Below are 16,030 nucleotides of genomic sequence, written 5' to 3'. Positions count from 1 at the left end.
CCAGGATAACTCCAAGGAGTTTGGTATTTCGGACAGTATTCACGATAATATTATAGGAAAAGGTGTGAATTACTATAATTGCATTTTTTATTTAAATTACTAAATTGTAAACTGCTTTTTCATACTGAGGCTTGTATTTTCTCTTTGTGGGTGTTCTTTCTATGCTTTTAAAGTGAGGTTTCTGTGTTCTACTCAGGTGGCATAATCTTGATAGAAGCCTGTTGTCTAGGCTGGTAGTTTTGTTTGAGTTTCTTGTGTTTCTGGCAGCCATTTTCTGCTGATTGTCTTCATTATTACTGAGAGTAACAAGGCCTCCTGAACTTCTGTAGTACGAGAGATTGGGTAATAGCAGGGGCTGAGTATTAATCTCATCTTCCAACTCTTCCACTCTTACTGCTATATAAACCCTGTGTCTTATAAAGGTTCTGCTTGTATTGTTAGGCTCTGGATTGCATTGCATAAGTGGAAATTCCTTAAGATTCCAAGAGCAGGATAAGTTATTTCTTACACTTATTTCACTGAACTGCACTTCTGAAATGCTTATAATTGTGCTATACAGTTGATCTACATTTTGCACTGTTATAAAGCTTTTTTATTGTTTCACTGCATTTATATACTGTTTTATACTGTTTTAACATTACTTAACTGTAAACTGCTTTTTCATACTGAGAGTTGCATTTTCTATTTGTGAGTGCTCTATCCAAGCTTTTCTGTGCATTTTTGTCTGTTTACAGTTAAAAGCATTCTCGAGTCTGCTCCTTGATCTACAGCTAGGAACTGTAATTTTTCCCACCCACATCCCTAGTGTTGTGTGTTCTTATACTTGGTGGCTTTGCAGTTGCCTGCCCATACTGTATATTTGATCTGTGACACTCCTCCCAGTCTAGTGTCATTAGTTCACTCAATCTAATAGAGAACATTTGTGAAAGCCAACCCCCACAGATTCTTAATGTTGAATTAACTTCTGTTCCAGCTTTCTCCATTTCCACTTTACTGGAAAAAAAATTCTAAGTTTGCTTCCCCCCTTTCCTGTGGCAGGTCAGATACGGATTTGCTGTGTTCAGGACTATTTGTGAGCTCCTAAGCCCCCCCCCCCCCCCCACTTAACTGGGGTTAAACTATTCCTGGCACCATAAAGTCTGTTCTTCAAAATTTCCCTTGCAACTAGCCAGCTTTTTAGTTTTAGCACTCATCTGTTTCTTTGATCTCAGCACTTGTTCAGAACTCATTGTAAGCACTAAATAAGTTACAAATTACTACAGCACTCAACTTTCCTCACTTGTCTAGAGGAAAACAGTTTTTAGTACTTAATAAATAAGCACCTATTCAGGCATGTCTAAAGGTCAGCTCCCAGTGTTTTCTCCTGTCTACCTGATGAATCTGGGCATCTTGGGACAATGAAGCAATTGCCTCATGTGCACAGACAACCCTCTCCTACCATCCAACACTACGACCTGTGAGAGACACACTTATATAGCCAAACTGGAAGCAAAGCTCTCTTCACCAAAGACTGGCCTAGACAGTCAAGAGGAGAAGGTAAACACTTGCACCGCACCACACTCATCACATAGTCCTTCAAAACCTACACCACCAAAACACACACACAGAAGCACAAAACACACACCTACATTCGCAGAGGCTCTCAGTACAAAACTCCTCAAACAACAGAGACCTCCAAAGAAGAAATGCAAGCAACCTCCACCCCCCCAACATAACCCAAATGACACATAGCCCACATACTCAGTGTGCCACTCAACTACAGCCCATAAGGCATAACGCATCAACACTCTAGTCATAGGTGACTCTATAGTCAGGCACACTGATGTTCAACTCACCAGGCTAAACAAGGAAAAAGTTACTGTCAGCTGCCTGTCAGGTGCCAAGATCCACCACATAATGCACACACTCAGGTCACTCCACAACAAGTACAAATATGACTCTGTCATTGTCCATGTTGGTGTGAATGACCTGAGATGTACCTCCCTGGACTACATGGAAAGAGACATGGAGGAGCTCTCCGATCTTGTAGCCCAGGCCGGTATGACCCTAGTTCTGAGTAGCATCCTGCCATCACCCAGAATGACACCACAGTACAAGGACAAAATGATTGACTTTAACAATTGGCTAAGCTTCTGGTGTCATTCTAAGGGAATCCAGTATCTGTCTACCTGGGATGACATGATCGACAGACCACGCTGCTTTGCCAGAGATGGCCTGCACCTGTCGCCCTTGGGATTCCGGATACTGGCAAAGGCTCTGCCACCCCTATAGTGCCTTTTTTAGGCAAGGTTCAAATGACAAATTCACCACCGTAACAGGTACAAGCAAGCAAAATCTGAGGGTAATGCTACTCAATGCTAGAAGTCTAAACCTCAAAATGCATTCACTCGAGGCACTCCTTAAAATGGAGAACATTGACATCTGTGCAGTGACAGAGACCTGGTTCAAAGTGCCAGAGAGTACCCCTGCATTACCAGGCTATAATTCATACCACACCTTTTGGCCACCAAACCCAGACCGAAACACTAAAGGTGGAGGCGTGTCCATATTCATTAAGGATATCCACACCTCCAAGCTAGTGGCTCAGCATAATGTATCTGAGATTATCCAAGTTCAACTAACTCTGGGCAAAACCGCAATCCAGATTGTAGCTTGCTACAGACCCCCCCACCATGCCCCAGGATTCCCACTCCTCTTTTCTTGATACACTGGAAAATATTAAGGTACAACCCAACACTCTAATAATGGGTGATTTCAACTACCCTACCATTAACTGGGAAAACTACTCATGTACCAACTCTTTTGCTCAACGTTTTCTGGCAATCATCAATTCCAACTCCTTGGATCAACTTATTGACACCCCCACCAGGGGCAGCAATATCCTAGACCTGGTCCTCACCAACATGGGTGACCGGTGTTCCACACCAGAGGTCAGCTCCTCATTGGTCAGATCCAACCACAAGCTAATCACCCTAGACATCCACATCCCGCTCCCACCCCCTATTAGGAAAACAACCATAAAACATTTCTCCAAAGCCAACTTCATGCTTCTTAAGACAGAAGTGGCAAACTTCACAACACCCATGCAGATGGACAATAGAGGTACGACTGCTGAATCCTACACAAATGCACTTTATAAGCACTTACACGAGTGCATGGATCGTGCTATCCCTAACAGAACCAAGATGCTATCCTCCAAAAAAATGAAGCCAATCTGGTGGTCTTCTGCCATAAACAAACTCTACAACAGAAGAAAGAAACTGTTGCAAAAAAGAGCAAAATCCCATGATTGGTGGAACTCCCTGGTCAGCCTCAGTAAGAAGCTGAGATCCCTCATAAAATCCTCCAAAACTAGTTATGAAAACAAAATTGCCACTGATTCTAAACACAACCACAAAGCATTCTACAGCTATGTCAAAAATCTCAATGGCAACACTCAGATCTGCTCTGAGTTACCGCACAATGACACTAAATATACAGAATCAACTGATATTGCCAACATCCTGGCAGATAGGTTCAGTGCTAACTTTACCCCCCTCTCACCCTCTAAAGGGCCCATCTTTATACCGGAAGAATGCAAAGTTCCTGTAATCATAGCTGCACAAGTAAAAACCTCACTCTCCAAAGCCAAGAACACAGCATCCATGGGACCTGACAACATCCCAGGCTGCCTTCTACATGAACTACAGAATGAACTGGCACCCCACCTAAGTACCATGTTCAATCATAGCCTCACCTCAGGCTTTGTGCCCATTGAATGGGACACCGTGACAGTTATCCCACTCCACAAAGGGGGGGACCACAACAGACCCCGGGAACTACCGCCCCATTAGCCTGACAAGCCTCGTCTGCAAGGCCATGGAACGTATCATCATGGAACTCATAAACAAAGACATTGGAGATTTCCAAACTCTGGACCCCACACAGTTTGGGTTTGTAAAAGGCAGATCATGTCTCCTAAACCTGATAGACTTCTTTGAAGTAGTCACCAAAGCCATAGATGAGGGTAAGGTGGTTCACACAGCCTATCTAGATCTCGCCAAGGCATTCAACACCATCCCCCACTCTGGAATTATAGATAAACTCACTAAACTAGGTATAAATCCCTATGTCACAAGATGGGTTGCCAACTGGCTTACTGACAGAACCCACACTGTGAAAGTAGCAGACTCCAAATCAGACTTCAGACCAGTGACAAGTGGAGTACCACAGGGTTCAGTCCTGGGTCCTCTCCTGTTTGCTATCTACTTCTCTGAAGTGCAGGCTAATATAGAAGGTCTTTGGCTAACTAAATTTGCAGATGACTGCAAACTAGGAGCCATAATCAAAACTCCTAACGATGTGGACATTCTACAAAAGGGCCTCCCTGAGACAGATGCCTGGTGTCAAAGACATGGTCTCAAGCTCAGTGCCAAAAATTGCATTGTCATCCCCTTTGGTAAAAACTCTGTACCCATTAACTACCACATAGGCGGTAGTGTACTTAACACCGAACGTGTGATAAGAGACCTTGGGACACAGGTGGACAGTAGTCTCTCCTTTGATAATCACATCACCACAGTGGTCAAGAAATCCTTCTACGTGGCACACCTCATCACAAAAGGTTTCTCATCCAGAAAAAAGAGGTCATTGTTTCCCTCTACTCATCACTCATTAGACCCATTATAGAGTACAACGCCCCTTTTGGTATGTACCTTACAAGACATCTACAACAACTGGAAAGGCCGCAAAAATACCTCACAAAGAGGATTACTGGCCTCAAACAGATGCCTTACACAGACCATCTCAAAAAACTCCAGCTTTACTCCGTCGCATATCGCCTACTCAGAGGTGATCTCTGCCTAACATATGTCAAACCCAGAGCTGTTGGACATGCTCCACTTAAAGAAATCCTAATCCCTCTGAGCTACATGCCCTAGGGACCTAAACCTTGTCACCACAATAAACAGAACATGCTGGAGGGATTGATTCCTGTCCCAGAGACTTCCCATACTCTGGAAAAGACTACCTATCTATGTTGGGCAGGAGCCTCCTCATAATGCTATTGAGAGAAGTCTTGACAAATGGATGGGAGATCGTAGAGTTTACGGTCATCTCTGTGTCACTACCAGACAGGGCTGCAGTAAACTAAATCCCTAAATGGGCATAGTGTTCTGCTCATCCTAAGGGGTGGTGAAATTGACACACACACGCCAGCTGGAAGGCTTATAAATGCTAGGGCAGATAGCCTAGTACAAACCTATGAACCTATGAACCAAAAATACACACACAGAAGCACAAAACACACACCTACATTCACGGAGGCTCTCAGTACAAATCTGCTCAAACAACAGAAACCTCCAAAGCAGAAATGCAAGCAACCTCCACCCCCCCAACACAACCCAAATGACACATAGCCCACATACTCAGTGTGCCACTCAAATACAGCCCATAAGGCATAACGTACTCAACACTCTAGTCATAGGTGACTCTATAGTCAGGCACACTGATGTTCCACTCACCAGGCTAATCAAGGAAAAAGTTACTGTCAGCTGCCTGTCAGGTGCCAGGATCCACCACATAATGCACTCACTCAGGTCACTCCACAACAAGTACAAATATGACTCTGTCATTGTCCATGTTGGTGTGAATGACCTGAGACGTACTTCCCTGGACTACATGAAAGAGACATGGAAGAGCTCTCCAATCTTGTAGCCAAGGCAGTTATGACCCTAGCCCTAAGTAGCATCCTGCCATCACCCAGAATGACACCACAGTACAAGGACAAAATGATTGACTTTAACAATTGGCTAAGCTTTTGGTGTCATTCTAAGGGAATCCAGTATCTGTCTGCCTGGGATGACATGATCGACAGACCATGCTGCTTTGCCAGAGATGGCCTGCACCTGTCGCCCTTGGGATTCCGGATACTGGCAAAGGCTCTTGCCACCCCTATAGTGCCTTTTTTAGGCAAGGTTCAAATGACAAATTCACCACCGTAACAGGTACAAGCAAGCAAAATCTGAGGGTAATGCTACTCAATACTAGAAGTCTAAACCTCAAAATGCATTCACTCGAGGCACTCCTTAAAATGGAGGACATTGACATCTGCGCAGTGACAGAGACCTGATTCAAAGCTCCAGACAGCACCCCTGCATTAGCAGGCTATAATTCATACCACACCTTTCGGCCACCAAACCCAGACCGAAACACTAAAGGTGGAGGCGTGTCCATATTCATTAAGGATATCCACACCTCCAAGCGAGTGGCTCAGCATAATGCATCCGAGATTATCCAAGTTCAACTAACTCTGGGCAAAACCACAATCTAGATTGTAGCTTGCAACAGACCCCCCACCATGCCCCAGGATTCCCACTCCTCTTTTCTTGATACACTGGAAAATATTAAGGTAAAACCCAACACTCTAATAATGGGTGATTTCAACTACCCCAAACATTAACTGGGGAAACTACTGATGTACCAACTCTTGTGCTCAACGTTTTCTGGAAATCATAAATTCCAACATCTTGGATCAACTTAACCACGCCCCCACCAGAAGCCGCAATATCCTAGACCTGTCATCACCAACATGGGTGACCAGTGTTCCACACCAGAGGTCAGCTCCTCGTTGGTCAGATCCAACCACAAGCAAATCACCCTAGACATCCACATCCTGCTCCCACTCCCCATTAGGAAAACAACCATAAAAAAATTCTCCAAAGCCAACTTCACGCATCTTAAGACAGAAGTGGCAAATTTCACAATACCCATGCAGATGGACAATAGAGGTACGACTGCTGAATCCTACACAAATGCACTTTATAAGCACTTACACGAGTGCATGGATCATGCTATCCCTAACAGAACCAAGATGCTATCCTCCAAAAAAAGGAAGCCAATCTGGTGGTCTTCTGCCATAAACAAACTCTACAACAGAAGAAAGAAACTGTTGCAAAAAAGAGTAAAATCCCATGACTGGAGGAACTCTCTGGTCAGTCTCAGTAAGAAGCCGAGATCTTTCATAAAATTCTCCAAAGCTAGTTATGAAAACAAAATTGCTACTGATTCTAAAGACAACCACAAAGCATTCTACAGCTATGTGAAAAATCTCAATGGCAACACTCAGATCTGCTCTGAGTTACAGCACAATGACACTAAATATACAGAACCAACTGATATTGCCAACATCCTGGCAGACAGGTTTAGTGCTAACTTTACCCCCCTCTCACCCCCTAAAGAGCCCATCTTTATACTGGAAGAATGCAGAGTTCCTGTAATCACGGCTGCACAGGTAAAAACCTCACTCTCCAAAGACAAGAACACAGCATCCATGGTACCTGACAACATCCCAGGCTGCCTTCTACATGAATTACAGAATGAACTGGCACCCCACCTAAGTACCATGTTCAATCATAGCCTCACCTCAGGTTTTGTGCCCATTGAATGGCGCATCGTGACAGTTATCCCACTCCACAAAGGGAGGGCCACAACAGACCCCGGGAACTACCGCCCATTAGCCTGACGAGTCTGGTCTGCAAGGCCATGGAACGTATCATCATGGAACTCATAAACAAAGACATTGGAGATTTCCAAACTCTGGACCCCACACAGTTTGGGTTTGTAAAAGGCAGATCATGTCTCCTAAACCTGATAGACTTCTTTGAAGTAGTCACCAAAGCCATAGATGAGGGTAAGGTGGTTCACACAGCCTATCTAGATCTCGCCAAGGCATTCAACACCATCCCCCACTCTGGAATTATAGATAAACTCACTAAACTAGGTATAAATCCCTATGTCACAAGATGGGTTGCCAACTGGCTTACTGACAGAACCCACACTGTGAAAGTAGCAGACTCCAAATCAGACTTCAGACCAGTGACAAGTGGAGTACCACAGGGTTCAGTCCTGGGTCCTCTCCTGTTTGCTATCTACTTCTCTGAAGTACAGGCTAATACAGAAGGTCTTTGGCTAACTAAATTCAGAGATGACTGCAAACTAGGAGCCATAATCGAAACTCTTAACGATGTGGACATTCTAAAAAAGGGCCTCACTGAGACAGATGCCTGGTGTCAAAGACATGGTCTCAAGCTCAATGCCAAAAAGTGCATTGTCATCCCCTTTGGTAAAAACTCTGTACCCATGAACTACCACATAGGTGGTAGTGTACTTAACACCGAACGTGTGATAAGAGACCTTGGGACACAGGTGGACAGTAGTCTCTCCTTTGATAATCACATCACCACAGTGGTCAAGAAATCCTTCTACGTGGCACACCTCATCACAAAAGGTTTCTCATCCAGAAAAAAAGAGGTCATTGTTTCCCTCTACTCATCACTCATTAGACCCATTATAGAGTACAACGCCCCTTTTGGTATGTACCTTACAAGACATCTACAACAACTGGAAAGGCCGCAAAAATACCTCACAAAGAAGATTACTGGCCTCAAGCAGATGCCTTACACAGACCATCTCAAAAAACTCCAGCTTTACTCCGTCGCATATCGCCTACTCAGAGGTGATCTCTGCCTAACATACAAAGCTATGTCAAACCCAGAGCTGTTGGACATGCTCCACTTAAAGAAATCCTAATCCCTCTGAGCTACATGCCCTAGGGACCTAAACCTTGTCACCACAATAAACAGAACATGCTGGAGGGATTGATTCCTGTCCCAGAGACTTCCCATACTCTGGAAAAGACTACCTATCTATGTCAAACAGAACTCCTCATTAGCACTCTTCAAGAAAAAGCTTGATGATTGGATGGGTAATAGGAAATTCACCCCGGGGATCACTTCTGTGGTTCTGCTTGACAGGGGCACAGGAAAATAATTTTCTTGGGTGGCGAAAGCCAGGGTACCTTTTTGGCTAGGCTTGTATAGGCCCTAGGGCTAATAGCCTAGTACCTACCTATGAACCTATAAGGTAATAAAAAAATCAGCATGTGTGACAGGACTGGATCTAGGTAGGAAGAGCTGACTTTTGTCTTATTAGAATTCAGTATTAGGTCTTGTTGTTACAGCCTAGGTTCAATTGTGGAGTATGATTACTGGGTTATGATTTGCACTTGCTTAATGGATCAGGAATATCAAACAAGGGTGGAGTCATCTGCATATCAATAAGTGAGGAGATGCCAGAAGAGGTACGTAGATTAAAGATAAATATATTAAACAGCAGTGGGCCCAGTATAGAGCCTGAGGGACACCTATGTTAACAGGAAGGAAGGAGGAGTTTGATGTTTGCCATTTGACACATTTCTGGGAAGTCAGTAAAGTACCTAGCATGAGTTGTATTTCATGCAGTAGAAAGACCATACTTCCAGAATGCGATAATTTTGCAATTCATAGTCATGGTAGCTGTGATGAGGTAAGACCTTATTATCAGCTAATTTGCATGTCTCTGAGTCACATTTTTCACCTCAACACACACACACACACACACACACACACACACACACACACACACACACACACACACACACACACACACACACACAAACACATCACAGTCCCTGTACCTGTCCCTAGCCTATCGATCCTCCAGCATTTGCCTCCTCCCCCATAATAGTTGGAATGCCATTACAGCACATATCTATTAGGTCATGGTGGTCTGTTTTGTGTTGCATTTACCCTCCCGGTCAACAAATGTAAATAAATAAATAAAATGTACTAATGTTGCATTTACTAATAAGTAAGGTTACCATACATTCAGGTTTCCCTGGACACGTCCTCTTTTTCAAGCTCCTGTCCGGGCTGTTTTTGAAAATTCTGCTATTTGTCCGGGTTTTAAAACCTGGACAAATCGCAGAATTTTCAAAAAGCAGACATCCCTATTTCGGAGTTTTTTCTCCGCTTTGTTTTTTTTTTTTTTTTGATTGGTTCGTATATTGGTATACGAACCAATCAAAAGACGAGCTCTATTCAATGCGGAACTGCTTGATGTTCCACATTGAACAGAAGAGGGTACGCTGTGCGCGTTTTTGATTGGCTCGTATTTTTTTTTTGCTCTTCAACCTAAGAGGACGAAATAATTTTTTTCGTCCTCTTTCACATATAAAGAATTATGGTAACCCTACTAATAAGACAGATCAGAGATGAATGGTTATGCTAGTCAACACTAGCAAAGGGCTATCCGTCTTCATTTCATGTTACCAGGTGAGATATAATTGTGATATAGTAACTTATTCCAGAAAGTACTAAACTGTATCACTGCATACAATATTTTGTGCTTTGGAGCTTTTACTAGCATATTCATTCTGTCTGCTTGTGGACAGCTTACCTGAAGTATCAGATTTATTCAAGGACGTGTTAAATATATTGCAGAAGCATTATGTATCACAACTGTTGTTAGGAGAAAGCATACAAAACCAGTTTTAAAGAAAGGTGAATATTACAACTCACATGAAAATAAAGACATTTAATATAATCTCACAGTCTGCTGATCTGGAAATCATATCTTGATTTCAAAAGCAGAATGCTATTTCTCATTCCAAGGACAGATGTTGGCATCAGCCAGACTGTTTTGTGTGTGTGTGTGTGTGTGTGTGTGTGTGTGTGTGTGTGTGTGTGTGTGTGTGTGTGTGTGTGTGTGTGTGTGTGTGTTTGTGTGTGTGTGTGTAACAAAAATGTGATTCATCTAAAACTTCTGTCAAACACAGTTTATCTACATTTTTTTTTATTTGTGTTACGGAATAATAAACATTTTGTCAGTTCATTGTTTGAAGAGTTTATTGGTTGATCTCTAGTAAAGCAGACATCTTTTTCTTATTAAAACCATGCCGGTCCATCATTTATTTTTTTTTGCATTTCATTTGCTAAGGCCATGTCAGTTTGCTATAGAAGTAACAATTTCCTCTACATTAATTTGCACTGCAAATGCCATCAAATCAATGGGGATAAAGCAGTTATTTTCAAGTTCTGAAGATAAAGTTTCTGACGTTTTGAAGATTATCGGCTGATAATCTCCCCCCATACTGCCTCAAACTGGCTGCTAACTCAGTCGCCTACTCAAGCAGTATCCTTATCAATAGGTCTTTATCGGAATCAGAAGTACCTACCATATGAAAACAATCTCACATAACCCCATCCATAAAGGAGCCAACTCTTGATCCATTCAATTTCCATCCGATATCAATCTTGTCACTATATCCAAAATTCTCGAGAGAGGTATCCATCAGCACGTAATGCAATATCTATTGCAAAACAACCTTTTAACCAAAACCCAACATGGCTTCCGACCTAGACACAGCACAGCTATAGCCCTATTATCTTTTACAGACACTGTGAACAAAGCCAGAGATGTAGGATGCTATACAGCCTCAGTATTCCTTGATGTCTCCAAGACCTTTGACACAGTATCTCACCCCTTACTGTTAAACTCACTGTCTAACTTAGGCTTCTCACATAACACAGTGAAATGATTTCAGAGCTACCTCAAGGATCGTAAACAAGCAGTGAAATGGTCCAATGAACTCTCACCCTTTCTCCACAACCCTACTGGCGTCCCCCAAGGCTGCATTCTAGGAGCCCTACTCTTCAACATTTTCGCAAACAACCTTCACACTGCCTCTCACCCTGGGACCCTCATTCAGTATGCTGATGATTCCACCATAATCTGCACTGCTCAATCACTACCAGAACTACTTTCAAAAACTCAACAGTCCTTTACTGCAGTCAAATCCTGGCTAAGAAATACCTGACTCTTTCTTAATCCAAAGAAGACAAAACTTGTACTCTTTCATCCCAAAAACACCTCCCTGCCACTGATCATTTCAACATCCTTGCATCTGACAACACTGTCATAGAAACAGTGCAGGAAACCAAACTTCTAGGTGTTATCATTGACAATAAACTTTCATTTGACCCCCATATACAGCAAAATATAAAGAAAACTCATCAAAAACGGGGACTCTTATATAGAAACAAACATTTCTTTAATGCAGCAACCAAACTATCCTTGCAAAAACATTTTTACTTCCCTCCCTTCTTTATGGTGCCCCTATCTTAACTAACATACAAAATTCTACCCTAAGCAAGTTGGAACAGTGCTACTACAAAGTTGCAAAGTTTGCCACAAACTCTAAATATCGCACACACCACTGTAAACCACGTCTAGAATTAAACTGGCTTGAACTCCCCAACCATCTTGCCTTTATTCAGCTGTCCACCTTGCACAACCTTATTTTCAAGTCTACTGCTTGTCCTGCACTAGCCAATCTAGTCACACCTTACACACCAAATCAATCCCTGCGATCAGAAGACAAAAATCTCTTAGCTATCTCAAAACCCACAAGAAATCCTGCTCACTCTCTGTATTCATACTCTGTCTCTATACATTAGAATTCACTACCTCTAGCTACCAGGTTTATTCCTGGCCTAACCCATTTCAAAGCCTCTTTAAAAAATCATCTCAAAAATACATGTCTCTGCTCCTGCATAAAGCCAGCCTAATGCTCAGGTCTTCCTCTTTTCTCACATTTCAATCCCTCTCAGACTGCAAGATCATAAAGCTCTTCTAACTCCTTCTCTGCTTCTATACCATATCCTTAAGCTGCTGCTCAGGCTTTATTGCTTCTATGTGTCTGCATCCCTAACTTTCTGGCTGCTATTTTCCAACTGAAACTAACATTTTATTTTGTTTGTACTACTACAGTCAATGTCACACATTGCACTACCTACGTAGTACGTTTTTGAACAATGTCTACACCATGTATGGTGAGAGTGACTATTATTGTCAGTAATGTTTTAACTGTATAGAACTGTCTAGCTGTGTAGTAATATATTTCAACAACTTGTAGCAGCTTGTTCTTTCAACTTATTTTTGTAATTTTTCTGGAAAAGCCAAAAGACACAAACAAATTTCTAATGTAATCTTTATTGTATTGATTTATACCGTATTTGTATTGTACTGTATGTGGAGCTTTTCTCCCCAGGCCTCTGCTGAAAACGGGTTCTGTAGACCCAGTCAAACCAGCCTGGTAAACAAATGTGAAATAAATAAATAAAATTAGTAGTCACCTTGAACCAGCTGTAAGCCAACATAATATGTAGCCCTATATCTCTGCAGACAGTAGATGGAAGTCTATAATTTCAGCATTTTTTTTACCTCTTTAGCATCAGTTCTTTACAGTTGGAGTTTACACACATTTAGTTATTGGCATTCTATTGTTGCACTGTATAGCATTAAATGGATGAGATCCATGATTCTTTTCCTGTTTCAGCTCCTCCTACTTCCTGTTACATCTCTGTTAGTGGGCAGATTTCTGTACATGCACACTTAGGTTCATAGGTTCATAAATTAGTACTAGGCTAACTGCCCTTGCGAGCCATTTGATTTAAGCCTAGCTAATTATCCTTTCTGAGACTCAAACCCTGCAACTTTTGTTTGTAAGGTAAACATCTTAACCATTTGGGCAACCACCCAACCCATGTTCAGAACACACTAGTTTAAAGGATATTTTTTCCAGATTAGAGCTTTATTTTTTCCAAGATTTTGCAGAAACAGTCCTTATTCAAATCAGTATAAGCTATAAGCTGTTCACAATGTACAGTACATTTTATCACATTTAGGATATCTAGTATTAGCAGTATTAGACTGTTTCCCAATTTCAGTATATTTTTAGTTTAGAAAAAACACATGAAAATCCGCCAATTTAAAGATACAGATATACATTACGTACTCTCAGAAAAGAATGACAAGGTCATCTGTATCTGGCAGGTGTGTCCAGCACCAGGCTAATAGCCTGACGTGAACTGTGAACAAATTGATATGAAAAGGGCAGCCAGCACTTTATTTGTAATACAATCCATCATTATTTCACTGAAGCAGTGAATTAACTGCTAATACACAAAATCTATAGCTACAATATTTAGAAAATCCCAAAAGCTATAATGTACCAATATCCACTAGAAAATCACTCATTGTGTACAAATGACGAAAGATAGCTATTCCTCACCTTTCATTAATAACCCATCATTTACTGTCCACTCTGAGTCTCAGGTCAGCAAAGTTCTTGCGCAGCTAAAGGTTTCCTATAAGATTTTCAACCAACTTTCTTTAAGAGAGGTGACCTATAGCTATAAATGTTTTTCTAAGAGTAGAATATGATCTTTCAATTATTCTCTCAAAATAGTGCTCTATGTCAGTCTGGTGAGAATGTAATTCTCAGATTCATTACTCTAACTAACGACAGAGATATCTCTATAAATAAAAACAACTGGCTTCCTATTTCTGCTAAGATTACATTTCTTCCTAGTTCTTTTAATATCCTCAATTAAAGGTACTGTCCACTCACCATGGTAAACTGACCATCAGAGATCAAGAGCGCTCCCTTAGGTGCTTCGACTACATATACTAAGACCTTCTTGCATCTATCTATCTATCTATCTATCTATCTATCTATCTATCTATCTATCTATCTATCTATCTATATATTTTGTGTATTAGCAATTACTTCTATCTAACTAGTTATTGTTAACAGGGGGAGTAGGCTACTATAGAAAGAACCCTTTTCAGCTTCTTCATGAGCCATAAGGCAGAGACATTACATCAATGTACATAAGGTAAAAACAATACAGTGGCAAACCTTACATGTATTCAATGCACTGTACGGTAAGCAAAGATAAATGCGATGAGCTCCTGATTCCTGTGGAAAAACATTCTCCAAGATTTTTCCTACTAGCTAGAATAACATTCCTGAAACTATTAAGATAATTCAGCAACTTAAAGATTTCCAGAAATCCCTCAAACGATATCTTATTAATGAAAATAAGCACAACTGTTTTAGACTGCTGCTAAATAAGTTCCTTTTTCTGTACTTTACTGTAAACCAGTACCTTTTTCATTCTCTGTTATTATATTGTAGGATTTAGGGTGTGTGGCTACCTACTGGTGTTTTGTGTGAAGTTAATTATCGGCGCAGGAAGCTTAGCGACACTTATTCTCAACTTCATATTGCAGTCCCCTCTACTACAAACTGGGGAGTTGAGTTTGTTATATTTTTATTAAATGCACTTGAAATATTTTGTTGCCTCTGCAGATGTTAGTATGCTTCTTTATGGTTACAGTTTATATGCCTACATGTTCAGTTTTTTATCATTATTTTTTTCAAATGACAATGTGTTCAGTTTTGTTGCATTATTTTACCATCTTTTTATCATTAATTGCTTACTTAACAGTTATGTTCTACTTGTTGTGTTTGCCTACATGGCCCAGATGGTGGCTGAAAAACTCCATCGATTAGTTCACATACCCAGTCAATAAATGTTAAATTAATCTGGTTTGGTTAGAACTTTCTTATTTTTTGCTGTTTTGCTTCCACTTGTGTTGTGCATCATAAGATGTTTTTGATTGATATTACTGCAGATTGCCCATGTGTGCATGGGATTTGTGACAACAGACCAGGAAGTAAAGGTGTCTGCCAACCCTCGTCTTGCAAACCTGGCTTCTATGGGGAATTTTGTGACAGAACGGCTGTACCCTGTGGACCGTCTGGGCTGTCTGTATACTGCCACATAAATGCAGTCTGCGAACTCTTGAATTCTACTACTAGGTATGTACCATTTAATAAATGACAAATATTTGTGATAAAGGCATTTACCCTTTGCACTTATTACTGTTCTCATCATAATTATTAAAATACTAACTGAACTTATGTATTTAACCCCAGCCAAGAAAATAATTATTACATAATAAGTACAGAACACTGCTGTATGGAAATGTCATTATAATTTACTTTAATAATCAGCTTATTTAAACAGACTGAAACTGTATGAACACACATTTACAAAGATTTCTGTTCCTGATATTTGGCATGGGCACTGAGATAAAGATAGATGTTCATGCAAAAAATCTCTTGAGCTTGTTTTGGTTTCAAGTAAATGTTAACATTTGTTGAAGCAGTTAGCGTGTTAGGGGATTTTACATGATTTACGTGATTTTTATGGAGGATTTCTAGGATTAGTTGATGTTTTGTCATGTAGCTAGTTGTTTTATATATATTTTTGGTTTTAATGCACAAACCTGATGAAGGCCAGATTTAAGAATGAAAGTATTA

General features: G+C 41.0%; 1 protein-coding gene across 1 annotated transcript in view; it reads left to right on the top strand.

Annotated features, from left to right (window-relative positions):
• Window positions 1-16,030, top strand: part of STAB1 (stabilin 1) — a 2,761,215-nt gene that overhangs the window by 952,706 nt on the left and 1,792,479 nt on the right. Inside the window, exon 22 of the mRNA XM_044078505.1 lies at window positions 15,340-15,526. Within this exon, the coding sequence (XP_043934440.1) occupies window positions 15,340-15,526 (187 nt within the window). The remainder of the gene's footprint in view (window positions 1-15,339; window positions 15,527-16,030) is intronic.

This window comes from Protopterus annectens, chromosome 7.part1 (assembly GCF_019279795.1).
Source record: "Protopterus annectens isolate FY-2018-M chromosome 7.part1, PAN1.0, whole genome shotgun sequence".
Taxonomy (NCBI): Eukaryota; Metazoa; Chordata; order Ceratodontiformes; family Protopteridae; genus Protopterus; species Protopterus annectens.
Note: the sequence above shows the minus strand (reverse complement) of the source record. Positions and strands in the feature narration are given on the sequence as shown.